Below are 19,647 nucleotides of genomic sequence, written 5' to 3' on the forward strand. Positions count from 1 at the left end.
TGCAATGGAGATGGTAATAGTATCTACCTCATGGGGTTGTTGTGGGGACGGAAGGAGCTAATACATGTAAAACTCTTAGACTTAGTGCTTGCACATGGTAAGGGTTAAATAAATGTTAGCGATTCATGTTATTACCCTCAGTTATGTGCCAGACTTGTAGTATATAAACAGTAATAAGACATAGTTCCAGTTCTAGAAAATTTATGATGTAGCAGAGAGGATGAACAATAAACACGTAAATGAATATGCTTGATACGATCACAGAATTTGAAAAATGCTTTGAGTACATAAATGACTGACTGTCTTGGAATGGAAAATACATTCAAAATGAAAATAATCAGCCACCTAATCAAATCAAGTTCAGATAGTCATTTATTGTTTTTCAGTATTATTAATGTAATGATGCCTCCTATTCTTGGTGTCTGAAATTTGGAGCTCCCAGGGCTCAGGCCTGTGACCTTTATTCTTCTGTGTCCTGGCTCATTCCTAGGTGACCTCACCCTTTCATGAACTATAATGCTGAGTTCATGCCTCTGAGCCTAGCATCATGCCTGAACTCCCATATATGAGTACATCTAAATTCAAATTCTCCATTCTCAGCCACCCCAAACTGCTTTTCCCACAGTGCTCCCCAAGGCAAATCCCAAAACCAGTCATCCCTAAGAGCACAATGACGTCCTTCTACCTAGACTACTACAAGAGCTTCCTAAGGGATCACAGAGTTTCCACTCTTGCTCCCCGAGAACTATTCTCAGCACAGCTGCCAGGTGACCTTTACAAAACATTAATGATCCATAGCCTTCCTCTGCTTTAAACACTCCAGGGGGTTTCCTTCACCCTGTCCTTTTCATGGCCTATGAGGCCCGAGACGATCTGGCCCTGGACTGCCTCTCTGCCCTCCTCCCCTACCCTGCCCCCCTACTCTCTCTCTTGCTCCCTTCTTCAGCCACACCAACCTCCTTGCTGTCTCTTCAATAGACCAGTCAAGCTCTTACCTCATGGCCTTTGTACATGCTGTTCCCTCTGCCTGGACTATTCTTCCTCCAGATAGCCTCTTGGGTCTTTCTCTGACTTTATTCAAACGTCTGCTCAAATGCGAGCCTCCTAACTAAAACAGTACATACACTCCCACTCCAGTCTCTAACTGCTTTGCTCTGCTTTTTTTCCTAGTGCCTGACATTCTATTTTAGTGGTTTGTTGCCCTAGCTTGAATATAAGCCTTATGGGGCAGAGTCCTTGCCTCTTTTGGTCACAACCCCAGGGCCTAGAATGGTGTCTGACACACAGTAGATGCTCAATTGATATTTGATGGATGAATGAATAACTATTACCTTAATTTACTCAGAGTTTCACAGTTTACAAAGTAGTCACGTATACAGTATCTTAATGAGCTTTCTAAGAATTTGTGGGATAGGCTCTGTTATATCCATTTTATAGGTAAGTTCTAAGTCTGCTTACTATTTTTGAAGTTCCTTGTTCAAGGTCATGCAGCTCTTGTTCACATAGGTCAAACCCTGGTCTTTTGCCTTCAAACCCAGATAATCATAAAATATTATTAACAATAGTTAACAGTCTGCTAGTACTCCTTTTGACACTTGTAGTATCTCATTTAACAATGCTTTGAGGTAGGTACTCTTATGATTGCCATTTTACAGAGGAAGAAACTAAGTAACTTACCCAAGGTCACAGAGCTGCTAAGTGGTGCAGTCAGAATCTGGGTCCTGGATACTTGACTCCAAGGACTTGTTCTCCAACCAACTAGCCCACTAGGTACAGCCTGTGACGTGAAAAGAACTAAGTAAACTGTGGAACACAAATGCACAAATATCAAATTTGTTCTAGGACTTTCTGCCATTCTTTTTTGCTTTTGTTGCATTTAGCAGAAATTTTCCCTTTCTTTAAAATATAAAGTGGAGAGTTGTATCTCAGATGCACTTTACATTATGTTGTTTTCTGCTTTTCATCCATCTTTGAAATGTTTGAAACACTTGTTTCTGAATTGAGAGGTCACTTAGGATTCACAGGCAGGGCTCAGGGGTTTCCAGTATTTTGTCCTTCTGCCTCCTCCGGTAGCTTCGTGGTGCCTTCATGGCCAAGTGCACAGGCTGCTCTTCCCTCTGAGCTTCAGATTCCGCCTCCTCCTCCTCGCCCCATGACATGCCTTGTTTCATAAATTCTCGCCTTCGGTATATTACATAACCTACATTGTGGAACACTCAATTTCTACTCCTTTCCTTTCCTTTCTTTTTTTCAAAAGTAGGAATCTATTTGATTGGATGTGATGGCACCCGAGGCAGAAATGTGGCAAAATTTTAAGTGGTGAGAAATCTAACTCAGCTACCTGGATTTTGAGAAGCAAATTGTGATTCCCCGAATCACTTTGTATTGAACTGGACAAGTTAGATGAACTAAAATAGCTTTACTGGCTTGCTTCTTGTCTCCAGGTCAAGCAAGTATCTGCAAGGGCTGCCTATTTTCTTCTCTCTCTGGATATTCAAATTATTAACTTAAAAGCATGCATGAAGTTACACAAACACAGGTGGGTACCTTTAAAATATCAAACCCCTTAGATCTTAAATAAGCAAGCACTCATGTTGAAAAGCGAATCAAGTATTTTAATTGTTTCCTAGTTAGTTCTTTATAACATGAAGGTTCATAGCGTTTATCTGGGAATAGACTGAGTTCCTTCAGGGCAGCACATAATCTAGTCATCCAGGTATCCCCAACATCTGGCACATAGTAGGTGCTCACCAGAGTAGGTGCTTAACATGGTAGGCACCTGATAAATATATGTTGAAGCTCTAGTACTGTCTCTTATTGCCTACTTGCAGACTTGCCTCACACACTTTCCATGTGCAGGCATGTGCGTGCACACACACACACACACACAAGATTGTGAGCTCCTAGAGGAGAGGATCTGTGTCTTATTCATCTCTGCATTCTCTAATATAGGGCCACCAGATAGCAGGTGATAATTAAATGATCATTGAATTGAACAGCACAAGGATTTTAACTTGGGTTATTCGGTTCATCTGCCCTTCCCCCACCCCACCCTGTCCATTTGGCTCTCAGGCCAGACTGCCTAAAATCATCATATCAATCTAATCAAGTATTTGAAAGCCAGAGACCTTGAAATTATTTAAATCAAGTTCAGAATTACATTTTTAAATTTACTCCAGCCATCTCATAAGTAGATTTAGGAACTAGCTAACTGCCATCCCAGGAGGAAAAAAAAAAAAGGCATAAGCCTAATGAATGTGGTCAGATATACCGTGTAACAGATGTCCAACATGCTGCCATGAGCTTAAATCATAAATATGATGGCTCTGTTTGGCATAGCAAAATATATTAGAAGTGTTTTATCATAAGGTCACTGGGCAACTTGCTCGATGGGAGGGGAATGATCCTGAAAAATGCAGGAGCTCTGACTAGTAGCATCTCAGAAGGAGCCCTGGAGAAACACAGATAATCTGTTTGCAATGATTCATGAAGTTGGTCCTTTGTTTCCCTAATTTGAGCGTCAAGTGCAACCATACAATAAAGAATTGCCAAGACCCGATAAGATTCTCTTCTGGCTGCTGCTTTTCCTGACCTAACAACTGGGACTATTCATGCCTGGAGCACAAATTGAATAAATAGCTTCAAGGCTGGCAATGTTGGACCGTGTTTTGAATTTTTTGTTTTTCTTTAAAAGGCTAAATCCTATGTGTGTCTTGCCTTCCCCCAAACACATTGCATGGATAGTCACTGTGGTACCAATAATTTTAACTTTCTTAATACTAAGTATGGGGGGATGCCTCATAAGTTAAAAATAGTTCCTGTTGTATCATCAGTGGAGCAATGGATTACTGAAGATTAAAAAATGATTGTAATGCCTTTTTTGGCCTTGAGAAAGCTCTTATTGTGCCTATGGTTCAGTTAGCCTGCTGATCATTTCCATCTTAATGTAATCTTTAACATTATGCTGCTACAGGTGAGGTGTTAATACATTAACACAACTACTCTCGCTGAGCAATTTCACAAGAAATATGTCTTTAACTAAATTAGACATTTAACAAATGCCATTTGTAATTCAGCGCAGGGAGGAGAATGTCCTTAAAACAAGCTCTTGATGTGAACTCCCCAACATAAGACAATAATTTTTTAAAAATTTTAATCGACATTCTAATGTGAAATTATGTACTGTCAGTGCAGTAGACCAATATAAGGAGAACCCCAGAGTCCTTAGGAATCTTAAAAAATAAGCAGTAAGCAGTTTTATCTCTAGCAGCCAGAAATCTTTCCTCACAATTAGGAAGAATCTACAGGTCCAGTTAATCATGTGGCATTGATGTGCGGAATGTATCTAACACTTTAAAATCATTTAGATGAATGCTAGAAACCTCAAAGTTCTGTGAGAAATATAAATTGTAATATTTAAAACAAGTAAATGAATTAAATAATTTAGATGAAGATTTAGATATAAAGGTTGCATGAGAGTAACTGGATTTAAAAAGTAAAATAAAGGGGAATATCAGAAAGCCTACAATCGGACAACTGAAATAATTTTTTGGAAAAATTATTTCCTGACAGATTTCCCCATGCTATGAACATAAATGCAAAAACTATAAATAGGGCCACTGACATTTGGGCAGTTGACTTGTTTTTATCAAAATTACAAAACAGAATTTAGTTTGCAGATTTTCAAATGGCTATGATGTTCTGAATCCGATTGGGTTCTCCTTCCTTATTACTTGATGACTTCATAAAAGATAAATAAGCCCTCGGACCAATAGGTGGGTACCACTAGCACGGTTAACTCTCTCGCCCCAGAAATTCCACTAGGCTGAAAAGATTATTATTTGGGGGTGGGAAGGGGGGGATGCAGAGGTCTTTAGGACCCAGCAGGCGGCGGCAGGCGGCAGTTGTGTAGATCACTGAGAGACTACGAGGGTCCGGTTCAGTTTTAATTCTGTCTCTAATCTCTGCAACAGCCGCGCTTCCTGGGTCCCGCGGCTCTCCTACCCACTCAGCCGCCGCCAGGGGCCGGGCGAAAATCAGAGCCGCCTGCCCCGCATCACCCACCATGGAAACCTTCCAAGAAAAAGTGGCTCCGGACGCGTGTGCCTGAGGATTCCTCACAAAAGAGGTGCCCAAAATGAAGACCCTGATGGTGAGTCATTTGTGGCAACTCCTCTGGGCAGAGGCGGAGACCCCCAGACGCAGCGTCCCCGGGGTGCACCGGAAAGCTCCAGAGGCGCCGAACCCTGCGCCGCGAGGTCGCCTGTTACAAAGGGACAACTTTCCACCTGCTCCGTGTCCCCTTCCGGTTCTCTGGTTCTGCCTGGCTGGGAATCCCAGAGCCGGGCTGGGAACTCGGGTTGCCTCGGCTTCTGGATCTCAGGCGAGAGGTCTGGGGACCCACGGAGAGCTGGAGAAGCGGTGGAGGGGTGGGCGCGTGGCTCGGGGGATGGGGGGTGCCCAAAAGCAACAGCCTGGCAAAAAACTAAGAGGGGCGGGGAAGGGGGGATCTTTGCAGACTTTCTTGGTTTTCTTGTCGGATTTCAAACTTGCAAGAATCGCCGAGGTAGAGCCCCGCGGGTCCAGAAAGGGCCGGGTGCAAGGGCTAGAGGTTCCAGCAGCCGAGCTGGGGGAGGGAGGCCTCTCCTCAAAGTACGAGCCCACCTCTGCCCTCGCCGCCGGCGCGCTTTCCCTCGCGTAGCCGGGCGCCGCGCACCACCTGCCCTCTGCCGAGAGATCTGGGAGGTGGCGTGGGCCGAGAGCAGCTACGCTCCGGGGCATCGCCTGCCGTACGCGCGGGGACGGTGCCTCCCCTGCCCCGGCTGCGCGCGGGGGACTAGGACGCGGGCCACCTCCCTCCAGCCTCGGACCTCCCCCGCGCGTCTCACCGTCTCGCGCGTGTCCCCGCCGGCGCGCTCCTCCGGGGTTGGCTCTCAGCGACTCTCCTCTGCTCTCTCCCGCCCGCCCGCAGCGCCATGGTCTGGCTGTGTGTTTAGCGCTCACCACCATGTGCACCAGCTTGTTGCTCGTGTACAGCAGCCTCGGCGGCCAGAAGGAGCGGCCCCCGCAGCAGCAGCAGGCAGCGGCGACCGGCAGCGCGCAGCCGTCGGCGGAGAGCAGCCCCCCCTCGAGGTCCCGGACCCCCGCGGGACCGCAGCCGCTGGACGGATACCTCGGCGTGAGGGACCACAAGGTGACAGCTCGCTTGCCAGCGCGCACGCCACCCAGCCTGGGGATCCCGCACACCTGAGCCTGCCCCTTTCCCGGGGCTGGGAGGCGCCGTGAGTAGGTGCCATTCGGAGGCTGGAAGGGGGAGCGGACCCACTGGGGTGGGGTGGGGTGGGATAGTTCCTTCTTGCTATGAATTCCCGTTTGGAGTCGGAGGTAAAGTTTTTCGGGGAATAGGGGTGAGACGAGTGGACCCAAAGCCCCATTTCCTAACAGGAACCGACCCTGGAAGTAGAACCTTCTGGTCCCCAGAATTGCAGCCGCGGGTGGGTGCTGGGTGCCTGAAGCGTCTGGTTTGGCCGCCCAGTCGCGCCCTGGTGGGAGGAGAGCCGGGATGGCGCGAGTAACGGCCGGAGCATTGCCCCGCCGGGAACTGGAGGGTGAGTAGCAGCCAGTCCGCGGCCGCTGCTCGAAGATTCCCCTCTGATCTCGGCGCTTCGGATTGCTCTGGGCAGAATTACCACAGCCTTGGGGAGCGGTCCCAGACAGGCGCGGAAGGCTGGAGGCACAAACTCAGCTTTCACTGGCTTGTAACTCATCGTTGAGGGCCTGTTTTCCTCTGCCTTCCGGGAAGCCGTTGCATGGCTTGTCTAATAATTAATAAGATGATCTTTTTTTTAATTGAGCCTCCTTTCCCCCAAATAATAAATCTCCGGTTTCAGTGTGCGAAGCCTCTGGGAGAATTCTAATCAAGTTTCCTGATTCTGAAAAGATCTTTTAATACAGTTTGAATATATTCCCCATTATTTGAAGCTGCTAATACGTTTTTATTAAAACACAATTCCACTCTGTATCTGCTCTATAAAGGTTAGAGGATTTCTTGAAACCACCCAGCTATTCCGCATTTTACATTACTAGATTTTATGCTTGTGAACCAAAGTATTATTTAGCTGGTGGTCCTTTTGCTGAAAAGATGGGTCTTACCGTTCATGAAAAAGTCAAACTTCTTTTTAAGTGGCAATCAAAATATTTCCACTCATTTGTGCAATGCATATTGCAGAAAGGATTTTGGAGGGTAAAAATTTAAGGCAGGACCCAGCTGCTAGGGATCCTTGAATGCTTGTGGGGAAAAAAAACAACATACCATGAAATGTGGATGGATGGATAGATAGGCCAATAGGTATAATGTATAAGAAATGCTAGGTATAAAACAGTACTGTTAGGGTACAGAAATGAGAAACATCACTGCCCTGGAAGGTTTAAGGAAATTCTCTCTGAAAAGGTAGACTTTGCACTGGGGAAAATTTGGGGAAGCAGAAAAAAGGAAGGGATTTCTTCAGGAAGTGATTTGGGGAGTGCAGAGGGGGCTCCTGGTAGAATCTTGAAATCAAAAGTAGAGAGGGTCATCAGTTTTTCAATAACAGCTTCACTTTCTTCTTTAAGATGTTGATCGATTACTCTTTGTGCAAGCAACCTATAAGGGCTGGAGTTCTAGAAAAGTTTAGACATCGGCTTCTGAGTGGATGGATGTGGTGTTTGTGTGTAACTGGTATAGGATGAATATATTGAACTTGGTGGATTTTCATGGTGGTGTTTAGTGGAGATGGCTGTATAGCACTTGTGAAGCTTTGATTAATGGGGTGTCAAAAGGTAAATTTGCTGGAAGCTTTGATCTGCCTTTGGAATGGTATTCCCAATACTTTCCTTCCTGTGTTCTGCTGGATGGACCACAGCTGAGAATATTGATAGCATAAGACAAAATATGATGCCCTCGTGTTTGTTTTCAAAAATAGTGTTTATTCACACAAATATATTGGATTCCATTTTCAGTGTATCAGAGTACTATTCATTAAAATGAAAAACAGCCCCTTTTTGAAAGGAATGTTGAAACTCAATATGAGAAATCACGATAATCTATAGTAAAGGGTTTTATAAACTGTGAAGTGTTATATGGATGATAAACGTGTGAAAGTCCTTGGAATTCTTAGAGAATTATAAATGCGACCAGGAAGGTCTTTGCATCTAATGAATACCAGTGGAATTTTTTCAAAGAAAACCAACGTGTCATCAAATTCCATACTCCAAGGATTCAACAGAGTTTACCCCACCCCAAGCAAAAGAACAAATGCAAATCTTAAAATCTATGTCTCTTCTGTAGGCATTATCCCAATTGTCCCACTGAACCACATGTAAACTTCTACTCAAAGTGTCATCATTTTACTGCTATTATTTACCTGGCTAGAAATTGGGTGAAGTTTCATTTCTGATGGCTATAGGGAGGTACATGTAGTGTTCATGTCCTCTCCAAAAGTTGCTATTTACTTAGGTTTACTTAAGATCTTCCTATAGTCTTGCTTAGGCAGAGGTGGAAATTTGTTAGAATATTGCTAGGATTTTTTTTTTTCCAGATTAACCCAGGGGAGGGTAAGAAATCAGGATTTTCTACACTTACTATGTTGTTAGATGATACCTTGATTGCTTTTTTTTTTTCACTCTCATATCAGGCCTTAGAAAAATTATAGGATGTGCTGGATGTGATGACCACCAAGCCGTATGCTACTGCATACTGAATCAGAATTCCAAGAGACTTTTTATTTGCCATTGATTTACAGAATCTGGAGAGAGTTACAGATACTATATAGGAAAATGTTCACATCTCCATTGCTGGAGGTCCCAAAGTCTGATAAATATGTAGTGTTTATGTTCAGTTACATGATGGTATTAACATTATAACTCTAAGATTAAATTCAACAGGTGGTGCTAATCCCCAGCACCTGAATTTCTCAAATTACAGCCTGTCTGCAATGATTGTCTTGTCTCATACGGCTGCAGACTAAATTACTGTTGAGATTAAATCACTATGTGCTTTTGTTGAAAGACATGCTGCAAGTCAAGCCGGTGATGAGTAATGTGTGTTGAAGCTTAAAATATCACTTTCCATGGTCATATTCTCTACTTCCTTGTTCACAAACGATGTGAGCTGAAATTGTAATTCCAGTGTGACTGAGTGAAGGCTACTTGGAGTTTCTTGTGATAATGAAGACATTTCATTTTCTGTTAGAAAGATTCTTTCGCTTCATTTCCAACCCTTTTCCCCAGACCTTTTCCCACAAACGTTTCACCAACTCATTTCAATCTTGCTCATGTCTGTCACTGCAGGTACTGTATCTCTATCCTGCCATTACTGTTCTGGTCCCCAGTTTTGGAGCTACTGATTTCTAACCAGATCAGCCAGACAACAAGAAAAGAAGTCAATTTTCATGGCTTTGGAAACCTTCTGTATTTAGAACTACAGCATAGTGTATAACCAAACTAAAGCACGTGGGTGCACGTGCATGCACGCGCGCGTACACACACACACACCCACTCACACACACAGGCACAAACACTGAATCAAGCAACCTTCGGAGAAAAGCTCCATTTCTCCCAGCAGAGTGGAAGGCGGCATGGAGTGTATTCTGTTTCCAGCCTGGATCTGGTCTGGGCAGATAAAGTCATTTGCCATCTGGTGGACCCTGTGAAATGAAACTATGAGCCGATTGCCATTTCCAGTGGACAGGAGCCCTTATCACAGGAGGCCCACTTGTCACCTGGGCTGCCCTTTTCTGAGATGGCTTATGAAAGAGCAGTGATCAATGGGGTCTGAAGCTGAGCTGCTATCTCCTTGCTTCAGTAGTAGCTCCCAGGAGTGGATTTTACACATACTAATAACATGCTTGTCCTTGGTTCTTTCCTTCCTTAAGCACTCGGTTATTCAGACAAAACAGAACTGCTTGGAGGTAACAGTATGTTTGCTATTAATTCACAGATGTCCAGTTGAAGTGATAGGACAAGTCAATGCGAGAGTTGAAAAATAATTCAAAACCAGAAAAAAAGGTGCATGCCATATAACTTACTTTGGAATTATGGCATAAGTATTCTTCCTTTTAAAAAGTATATAAACTCTCAAATATAAGTTTGCACAATTTATTAGACCCCATTTTATAATATTTGAGGCAGCCAGTCAACAATAGATAACTCGGATCTCAAAATCAAAGTGAGCTAATTTTCAGTGCTCAGGTACTAACAAAATGTAATCTGCCAATGGTGATAAGACCCTGTTATCACAAATCGTCAACCAAAAGGAATTATAAAATGAACTATTTTTCATGGGTGAGGAGTTGCAATAATGTGGTTGCTTTTAACAGGAGAAATGTTCATATAATATTTGTTATAATACATAACCTTAATTCTGAGAGCCAGGAGTGTTTCTCCAGCTTTCCAAGGAGTAATGCCAAGATACCCCCATGCCAAAGTCCAGACCACACCTGGTAAATGAGTCTGAGCTGGCTCCCTCTCCATTTCTGGGCATTCTGTCCTCTTTGCTCATCCTTGAAAACTCATTGTGCCTCAGGACCTTTGCACTTGCTGTCCCCTCTCCCTGGAAAACTCTTGCCCAAGATTTTGTATATGGTTAGCTCCTTCTGGTCATTCAGTCCTCAGATCACATGTCATCTTCTTCTGGACCACACTCTTTGTTAAATAGCTCTCTCCTTAACAGTCATGCTCTATCATATTAGCCTGTTTTATTTTCCTTGTACTAGTTAACAATATCTGAATGAATCTTAAAGGTGTCTTTTCTATTGTTTGTCTTCCCCGCCAAGTAGAATCTAAGTGCTGTGATAGCAAAGTATTTGTACATCTTGTTGGCCAGTCTAACTCCAGGCCCTAGAATAATACTTGACACTTAATGAGCACACAGCAAGTATTTATTGAAGGAAAGAAGAAAGGAGAGGAGATTGTGGAGAGGGACAAAGTTACCTCACCTTATGCAAAGTCCTTTCTCTATAATAAACCACAATGCAGTCCCAAGGCCCTGGTATGTCTCATCTTTCCTAATTTGGTTTACTACTACTACACTACTAGTAATAATAATGGAAGGAAGATGAAGAAATGATTTAAAACAAGAGTCTTTTGGAATGAGATTTAGGAGTTTACATTTTAACAGACTTCCCTTACAACTCTTGTGCACATTAAAGTTTGAGAATCATCATTTGAAATGTTTTTAATCATCATAATGTGTAGTTCTGTAGCTAATTTGTTTCTGGATTTTTGAACTACTCATAGCCCTAAGTAAATATTCATTGAAGGCCTAATAGTTGCAAAATTGGGTATTCTGGAGGAAGAACATAGTGCCTACCATCAAAGAATCTTTGATCTAATCGGAGAGAAAAGACAAAGAAGCAAGAAAGGTTAAATAATAAAGCAAGTACTGAATAATAAATCAAGCAGTTCTGTTTTGTCTGAATAACTGAGTGCTTGATTTTGAACTAGTGTTCCTGGGAGCCTCACAGAGTCTGAGAACTCTCTGGCAGACTGAAATGCAGAGTTATGCCATTTTTTAAATAAGAAAGCATATTCTGGAAATTAACTGCACATATGGGACTTCTCCATTGACTGAACTGCATTATTGCATTTCTAATTTACAGATCTGCTCGTGTTCCTTGCATGCCTCCAATAGCTTCCCATTACGGAGAGGATCAAGTTCAGACTCCACAGGAAGGCTCACAGGCCTGATAGGGACTGTCTGGTCTAGTTCTCCAACCTCACTTCCCTTCTGCCTAAGCTCCACACACCCAGGGAATACATCTTGCTGTCTCATGCTTCCCTGCTTTTCCTCCATCATGGAATGCGCTTTCTCCTTTTATCTGCCAGGTAGAGAACTAATCATTCATTAGGATCCAGCTCAAGTGTTTCCTTTCCAGAGTCTTCCCCCGTGTAACCTCTGTGCAGAGTAGATCCCACATTCTTTTATGCCAGCCTTGCATTTGTCAGTCAGCCACTTATTGACTGAGTACCTATGATATGTTAAACACAGGGGAGGGAATGATAGGAAGGAGCTAGTCCTGACCACAGGAAAGTCACAGTAGAGGAAATACTATAATTACTATATGTTGGTAAGTGTTAAAATATCCTCTGTATCTTGTATGCCTCTAATCACACAGTATTGTGGTTATTTGTCCACATGCTTGTCTCCCTGACTAGATTGTGCCTTTTTGAAGCCAAGGAACATAACTTAATCCATTGTGGTATCTCCAGACCCTAAAACTGTATCTCATATATGTCAAAACTCAATAAATCTTTGTTGAATGTTGGATGAAGCAGCATCCTGTTGTAACTGTATATAATAGGAAGAGATTTGAATAAGTGTGGCTAATAGACTTACTAATCACAGGAATAGACAGAAGTGATAAGTAGGGGCAGAAGGACTTCACATATGTGACATATGTATCTTTAATTTTTGGTTCCCCTTTAAATACAGAGCGGCATCTGCTGACCCTTCAGAGTGGTAGTCCGGGTGTTGAATGCCCATGTTTGAGGACAGCATGGTATCATGGGAGGCAGGGGAACATACCCAAGCTTTTAACTTGTTGCAAGGTCTTTGGCAAGTCATGTAACATCTAGGCCTGAGCTAATCTGTGGCAGAGGAAGAGTTAAAGTAAATTCATTAATTATTTTATTTATCAAATAATATTGTGTACCTACCATATACTTGACACTGTGTTCAAGACCCAGGAGGCAACACCAAATAGCTGTGATCCCTGACTCCATGAAACTCAAATCTTTTGAGAGGCAGATAAAAAGACATGAAATTACAGTGCAGATTTGGATATCAATATTTACATGCTATGGAGGTTAGATTTTATCCTAAAAATTTTGAGGAAGTCTTTAAGGGATAAATTGTAAGAGTGACTCCAGTCAGGTGTGTCTTCCGGTGGATTACCATGGCTTCAGCGTGGCACAGGTCAGAGCAGTTCTGGGAGAGGGGAAGAGGGCCAGTTAGCAGACTCTTGCTGTGATCTGAGTGAATGATGCTGGTGGCCAGAGGAGGAAGAGACCCTAAGTTTCTGCCCGCCTAATGTTTGTGTGGTTGCCTACCCCTCCATGTCAGTGCAAACAGTCTGGATGCAGCTCTCAAACAGCAGGTTAGTGGTTCAAGATTGCCTCTCAGGAGTTAGCAAAGAGAGTTGGAGGGTGACCCCAGATGGCACTCCAACGTTGTCTAATTTTGAACCTCACTGTGTATCTTTTTTTTTTTTTAAAGATTTTTATTTATTTATTCATGAGAGACAGAGAGAGAGGCAGAGGGAGAAGCAGGCTCCCAAGGAGCAGAGAGCCCGATGCGGGACTCGATCCCAGGACCCTGGGATCATGACCTGAGCCGAAGGCAGACGCTCAACCATCTGAGCCACCCAGGCGCCCCCCTCACTGTGTATCTTAATACCACACACTGACTTGAGCAAAACAATGGTGCTGTGGTTAAGGCCAAAGCAAGCCGTTTGTGGAGACTCCATAATGCACGCTTGGCCACACCAGGAATTAAAGTTTCCATCTGCAGCACAGCCACTGGGGTGTGGGGTAAATGTGCTGCCAGAGAGAGACTCTTATGTAACAGTTCTACTCGGGAGAGACTTGCTTCTAGAATAACCTTGTCAAGTTGTTGCATGATAAATCTTACCAGGTATAGATCTCTTATAAGTATGAGGTAGAGGGTGATTTCCTCCTTCCTTTCCCACAGACTTACAGTGTCTGTAAGTGGTATAAAGGAGGGCACGAGCCATCTGTTAGATCCTTACCTTGTTTAATAGCTTCAAACCAAGGTATATTCCAATTAGAATTGGAATAGTCAGGAAATATGTCTTGATAATTGTGCTAAATTCTCCACTTATTAATCTTGAAAGTATATACATCCCTCTACTAGCTTAACATCTCCGTTCTTTCCCCGTTGTTTACAACCCTAAAGCACTTTTAAATTGTGGCGATGCCTCCTTCCCCACCTTTGATCTCCCGCCTGTTTGCTCAGCTACAAAATGTGTTCCAGAATTTTTAAGTTTTATGAATCATTCCTGGTAGTTTCTTAATCCTTCTGGTCACTTTTCTCTAAATTCCTTTCAACCTATCAGTAGCTATTTCAGGGGCATAACCTGTGGCAAACTCATACAGGCTCCCAGGACAGGGTTAGAGATGATGGCTGTCTTCATGGTCACTTGGTGGTTCCTGTCCAGATACATATCTCAAGTTTGCCTTTATTTTCTGGGCTTCACTCTCTGATTTGGTTCTCTGTCCATGTATAGTACAAATCTAATTCCTTGTCCATATACAGTACAGGTTTACTTGGACATAACTGTCTTTCCTAAAAAGAAATTTTACAGCACAAGTAATTGTAATTATCACCTTCTTAATTAGCAAGTTTTTCTGTATTTTTCATCTTCTAGTTTTATTAAACATCTTAATTCCCTTATCTTATTTTAACCAACTTACTGAATTCTATGACTGTTCTTCTTGTCTGTTTTTTTTTTTAACTCAACGATGTCTCTGAGCTACTCTTTATTTCTTACATTTTTCAAATATGTGCTAGCTGTTATTTCTTCATTTTGGCATAATCTCAGCTCTCCTGTTATTCTTCCAGTCCATAGGTAGAATAATTCTGTCATTAGAGACATCAGGGCCTGCCTCTACTCTGACGGCCAGCTGGCAGGAGATATATTTTATATATCTTGGTTGGTGGCTTCTCAAGTCTGAGAACATGAGATCTTTGTCAACAAGCTCTTTATCAAACCAGGAGTTGGTTTTTTTGCCCGAGTTGTCTCCTTTATCTTCTAGATTGAGGTATCGCTGAATCCTTCCCATCCATTTTTTAAAACATTTTTATTGTGGTGACATCTATATAACATAAAATTTGATATTTTAACCATTTATAAGTGTAGGATTCAGTGGCGTTAACTACATTCATGGTGTAGCCAGCCAACAACACTACCTATTTCCAAAATTTTTCATAACCCCGAACAAATTCAGTAACCGTTAAGCAATAACTCCCCATTTTCCCTCCCTCCGGGCCCTGGTAATGTCTATTCTCTTTTCTGTCTTTAAGAATTTAGGCAAATTCTAGATATTTCATGGAAGTGGAATAATTGAATATTTGTCATTTTATGTCTGGCTTATTTCATTTAGAATAATGTTCCAAAGTTCACCCACATCATTGCATGCATCAGAACTTTTTTCCTTTTAATATAAATCAAAACCACAATGAGATACCACCTCACATCTGTCAGAATGGCTAAAATTAACAACACAGGAAACAGCACATGTTGGCGATGATGCAGAGAAAGGGGAACGCTCTTACACTGTTGGTGGGAATGCAAGCTGGTGCAGCCACTCTGGAAAACAGTATGGAGGTTCCTCAAAAAGTTAAAAATAGAACTAGCCAACAACCCAGCAATTGCATTAGTAGGTATTTACCCAAAGGATACAAAAATACAGATTCAAAGGGGCACATGCAGGCTGATGTTTATAGCAGCATTATTAACAAAAGCCAAATTACCAAATTCAGTTGGTAGAGCATGTAACTCTTGATCTTGGGGTTGTAAGTTTGAGCCCCATGTTGGGTGTAGAGATTACTTAAAAATAAAAATCTTAAAAAAAAATAGCCAAATTATGGAAAGAACCCAAATGTCCATCAACTGATGAATAGATAAAGAAAATGTGGTGTGTATATGTATATAATGGAATATTACTCAGCCATAAAAAGAATGAAATCTTGCCATTTGCAATGGTGTGGATGGAGCTAGAGTGTATTATGCTAAGTGAAACAAGTCAGTCAGAGAAAGACAAATACTATATGATTTCATTCATACATAGAATTTAAGAAACAAAACAGATGAATATAGGGGAAGGAAGAAATAAAAAACAGAGAGACAGGGATGCCTGGGTGGCTCAGTCGGTTAAGCATCTGCCTTCAGCTCAGGTCATGATCCTGGGATCCTGGGACTGAGTCCCACATCAGGCTCCCTGCTCAACAAGGAGCTTACTTCTCTGCTTGTGCTCTCTCTCTCTCTCTCTCAAATAAATAAGTAAATCTTTAAAATAAAAAACAGAGGGAGGCAAACCATAAAAGACTATTAGCTATAGAGAACAAACTGACAGTTGCTGGAGGGGAGGGGCATGGGGGCATGGGTTAAATAGGTGATGGGTATTAAGGAGGGCACTTGTGATGAGCACTGGGTGTTATATGTAAGTGATGAATCACTAAATTCTCTTGAAACTAATATTACACTATATGTTAACTAATTAGAACTTAAAAACTTGAAACAGCAACAACAACAAAAAGAACTTTGTTCCTTTTTATGGTTGAATAATATTCTGTTGTATGGATATACTACAATATGTTTATCCATTTATCTTTTGATGGACACTTGGATTATTTTCACCTATTGGCCATTGGGAATAACCCTGCAATGAACACTGGCATTCTCATTCATTTTTTGAAGTCCTTCCCTCTTTTTTCTCTCTTTTTCTCTCTTTTTCCATCCCCGTGGAAATACCTGAGTTTCCAGTTCCCATCACTGCACACTTGTGCAGACCTTACTTCTAGATGTTCCCACCTATAAATAAATAAATAAACAAAGAAAGAAAGAAAGAAAGAAACAAAAATAGAGGAAAATACATTAATTTCATTAATTATATTTCTTTATCTAAAAATAATGTAAACATTTTGAAAAATAGAAGGAAAGGAGAAATGTTTCCATATTCCTAACACTTTGGTATAAATAACAATATAATTTTGGTTTACTTCTGCCAATTGTTTGCATTGCATTCTCTGTTTTTTTTAAACCTAAATATGAGCCTGCTATATGGTTTTTTAAAAACTGCATGTGATTTTTTTTGTCTATTTTGTTTCCATTTGCTGATATTAAAATAGCCATTACAATTTCTTTTGGTTAGTGTTTGCCTTTTATATCTTTTTCCCATCCTAAAATTTTCAATCTTTCTGTATACTTACATTTTATGTATATCCAGACCTGCCCACAATATTTTCAGAGCCTGAGGCAAGAGTACAGATAGAGGCCCACAGACATCCTAATTGTTTTCATCAGTAATTATGTCTTCATTTAGATAAGATTTTCAAATTCAAAGGTTTATTTGACCTATTGTAGTTACGGATTTGATCAGAATCATTCTCTTGATCATGTTATTGGTTTGACCAAAATTAAATCTTCATTAAATAAAATGTGTGTAATATCATGCTTGAGAATTTTATGTGGGTAATGTTCAGTAGAAGTCTACCCACTCACATTATCTCCAATTTTTAAAAATGTAAACAGACTATCTCCTTGAAGACTTTCTATTTATTTTTCAGCTTCTCCCCTCCCTACGAAGTTTCTTTTCATAGTTATATTTTATCAGACCTCAAATTCTTATTTTACTCTCCTTCCCCTATATACAAACTGAAGCAGTAACCAACTCCATCTTAGCAGCAGTACAACCCACAAATGGCATTTGAAAATAGTGACCTTTTGTTTCAAAGACGGTAAAAAATGTGAAGAAGCACTTTTTCTGGGGCCTGAATGGTGTTAAATACAGACTGGGTGTTTATGATTATGGATAATGCTATGACAGAATGACAGAGGTGCCCGTGTGGGTTTTAATATAATTTGTGCATTGTTTGTGATATGCTGTGTCCTTTAAGCAATGCATCTCAAACATTAATGTGCATATGAATCGGTTGAGGGTCTTATTAAAATCCAGATTCTGAATCTTTAAGTCTGATTTGGGACCTGAGAATCTGCACTTCTAACAGGCACCCTGTGATGCTGCTGCTATTGGTCCAGGAACCACATTTTGAGTAGCAAAACTCTAAAACACAGGGCACAGATCAGAGGCCCCATTCATCTGATGTTAAGAATAATACTATGTATGTCCTATATGAATAGCATATAACTAGAATTTATTTTTTAATCTAAACTTAAAATCACTGTCTTTTCAGATTTAAGTTTAGTTCATTTACATTTACTGTGATTTTTGCTATATATTATTGATTTTTTTTTATCTCGAACATTGGCTTTGTATTTGTCTCTTTTTCTATGCTTTATTCTCCCTCTTCTTTTCCCCTTCCCCTGGATTGGAATTGGGGGGCAAGAAGGGGTTTGTCCCTGTCCCCACCTTATCCTCTTATTCCATTTTTTAACTTATACTGATTTGGAAATTATACTCTTGATATTTATTTTCTTAATGTCATTCTTGAAATTTTAACATGCATACTTACCAAAGTCTTAATATCTTTATCCTATTTCCAGACAATTCAAAGACCTTAGAATATTTGAACCCTGGTTAACTTAAACACTAATCTTACATACCATTTTATTGAAGTAGTTTAGTTCTTTTTAAAGTCTACCAAATTGGATATTAACATTATTACTGTTTTTCAAGATTTATTCATTTATTGGAGAGAGAGAGAGAGCACAAGCAGGAGGGGCAGGGAGAGGGGGAAAGAATCTCAAGCAGACTCTGCGCTGAGCACAGAACCTGACCCCGGGCTTGATCTCACAACCCTGAGATCACAACCTGAGCCGAAACCAAGAGTTGGATGCTCAACTGACTGTGCCACCCAGGCGCCCCAGCATTATTATTGTTTTTGGTTTAGTCAATGTTTATATAGATTTACCTACATATTACCAGTTTCTTTGCATCATTTCTTCTTGTAACTTAGATTTCCATTATCCTTTTTGCAATAAATATTTTAGAAGTTTGGCTGATGAAGATCTGTTGGCGGTAAATGCAGTTTTAGTTAATCTGAAAATATCTTTATTTTGTCCACATCCTTGAAAGAGAATACAATTCCAGATCATCAATTATTTTCGCTTGCAATATTTTGAAGACCTAATTCCTGTGGTTTCTTTCCCTCTCAGAGTTGATATTGAGCTCTTTGTCATCAGGCTAATTGTCATTACATTTTAGGCAATCTAAACCATTATTTCCTTAAATATATTGTCTCCTCTTTATTCTGTCTCTTCATTATGTGTTATTTACTTGTCTCACTGTGGTGCATTCTGAATAATTTCTTCTGATTTTTCGGTTTGCTAATTCTGTATTCTTCTGTGTTTAATCTGTTACTTAATGCATCCACCAAGGATTTTTTCCCAAGTCATTTCTAGATTTTTTTCCCCCCAAATCTGCCTGGTCTTTTTTCATAGTGTATTCTTTCTTACATTCATTTCATTTCTGTATCTGATAACTCCAATATCTTAAATCATTAGGGGTCTAAGCAATTTTTGTTCTGATTTTATTCAAAGGAACTTATTTATTTACTTATTTGTTTGTTTGTTTTGCTTATGTTTGTGTGGTGTGTGGGTATATATGTTTATCATGACTCCATGTTCATCTGGACTGTGTATGCAGAAATCCTTAGTGACTTATGTTGAAAATGTGTTCCTCCAAAGAAAGCTTGCATTTGCTTCTGCCAGACTCCTGGAGGCCCTCCCAACTAAGAACTACTGCTTTAAAATAAGCCTAACCGCCCAGCGGAGCAAGATGGCGGAGGAGTAGGAGACCTGGATTTCGTCTCCTCTCAGGAATTCAGCTGGATAGGGATCAAACCATTCTGAACACCTACAAACTCAACAGGAGATCGAAGAAAAGAAGAGCAACAACTCTCTCATCAGA

At 41.1% G+C, this 19,647-nt stretch overlaps 1 protein-coding gene across 1 annotated transcript in view; it reads left to right on the forward strand.

Annotated features, from left to right (window-relative positions):
* The first annotated feature begins 4,877 nt into the window (after nt 1–4,877).
* Nucleotides 4,878–19,647, forward strand: part of ST6GALNAC5 (ST6 N-acetylgalactosaminide alpha-2,6-sialyltransferase 5) — a 155,265-nt gene continuing 140,495 nt past the window's right edge. Inside the window, exons 1-2 of the mRNA XM_081818659.1 lie at nt 4,878–5,152; nt 5,972–6,193. Coding sequence (XP_081674785.1) covers nt 5,138–5,152; nt 5,972–6,193 — 237 coding nt within the window. The 5' untranslated portion in view covers nt 4,878–5,137. The remainder of the gene's footprint in view (nt 5,153–5,971; nt 6,194–19,647) is intronic.

This window comes from Leptonychotes weddellii, chromosome 4 (assembly GCF_054177405.1).
Source record: "Leptonychotes weddellii isolate Sample4059 chromosome 4, ASM5417740v2, whole genome shotgun sequence".
Classification (NCBI taxonomy): domain Eukaryota; kingdom Metazoa; phylum Chordata; class Mammalia; order Carnivora; family Phocidae; genus Leptonychotes; species Leptonychotes weddellii.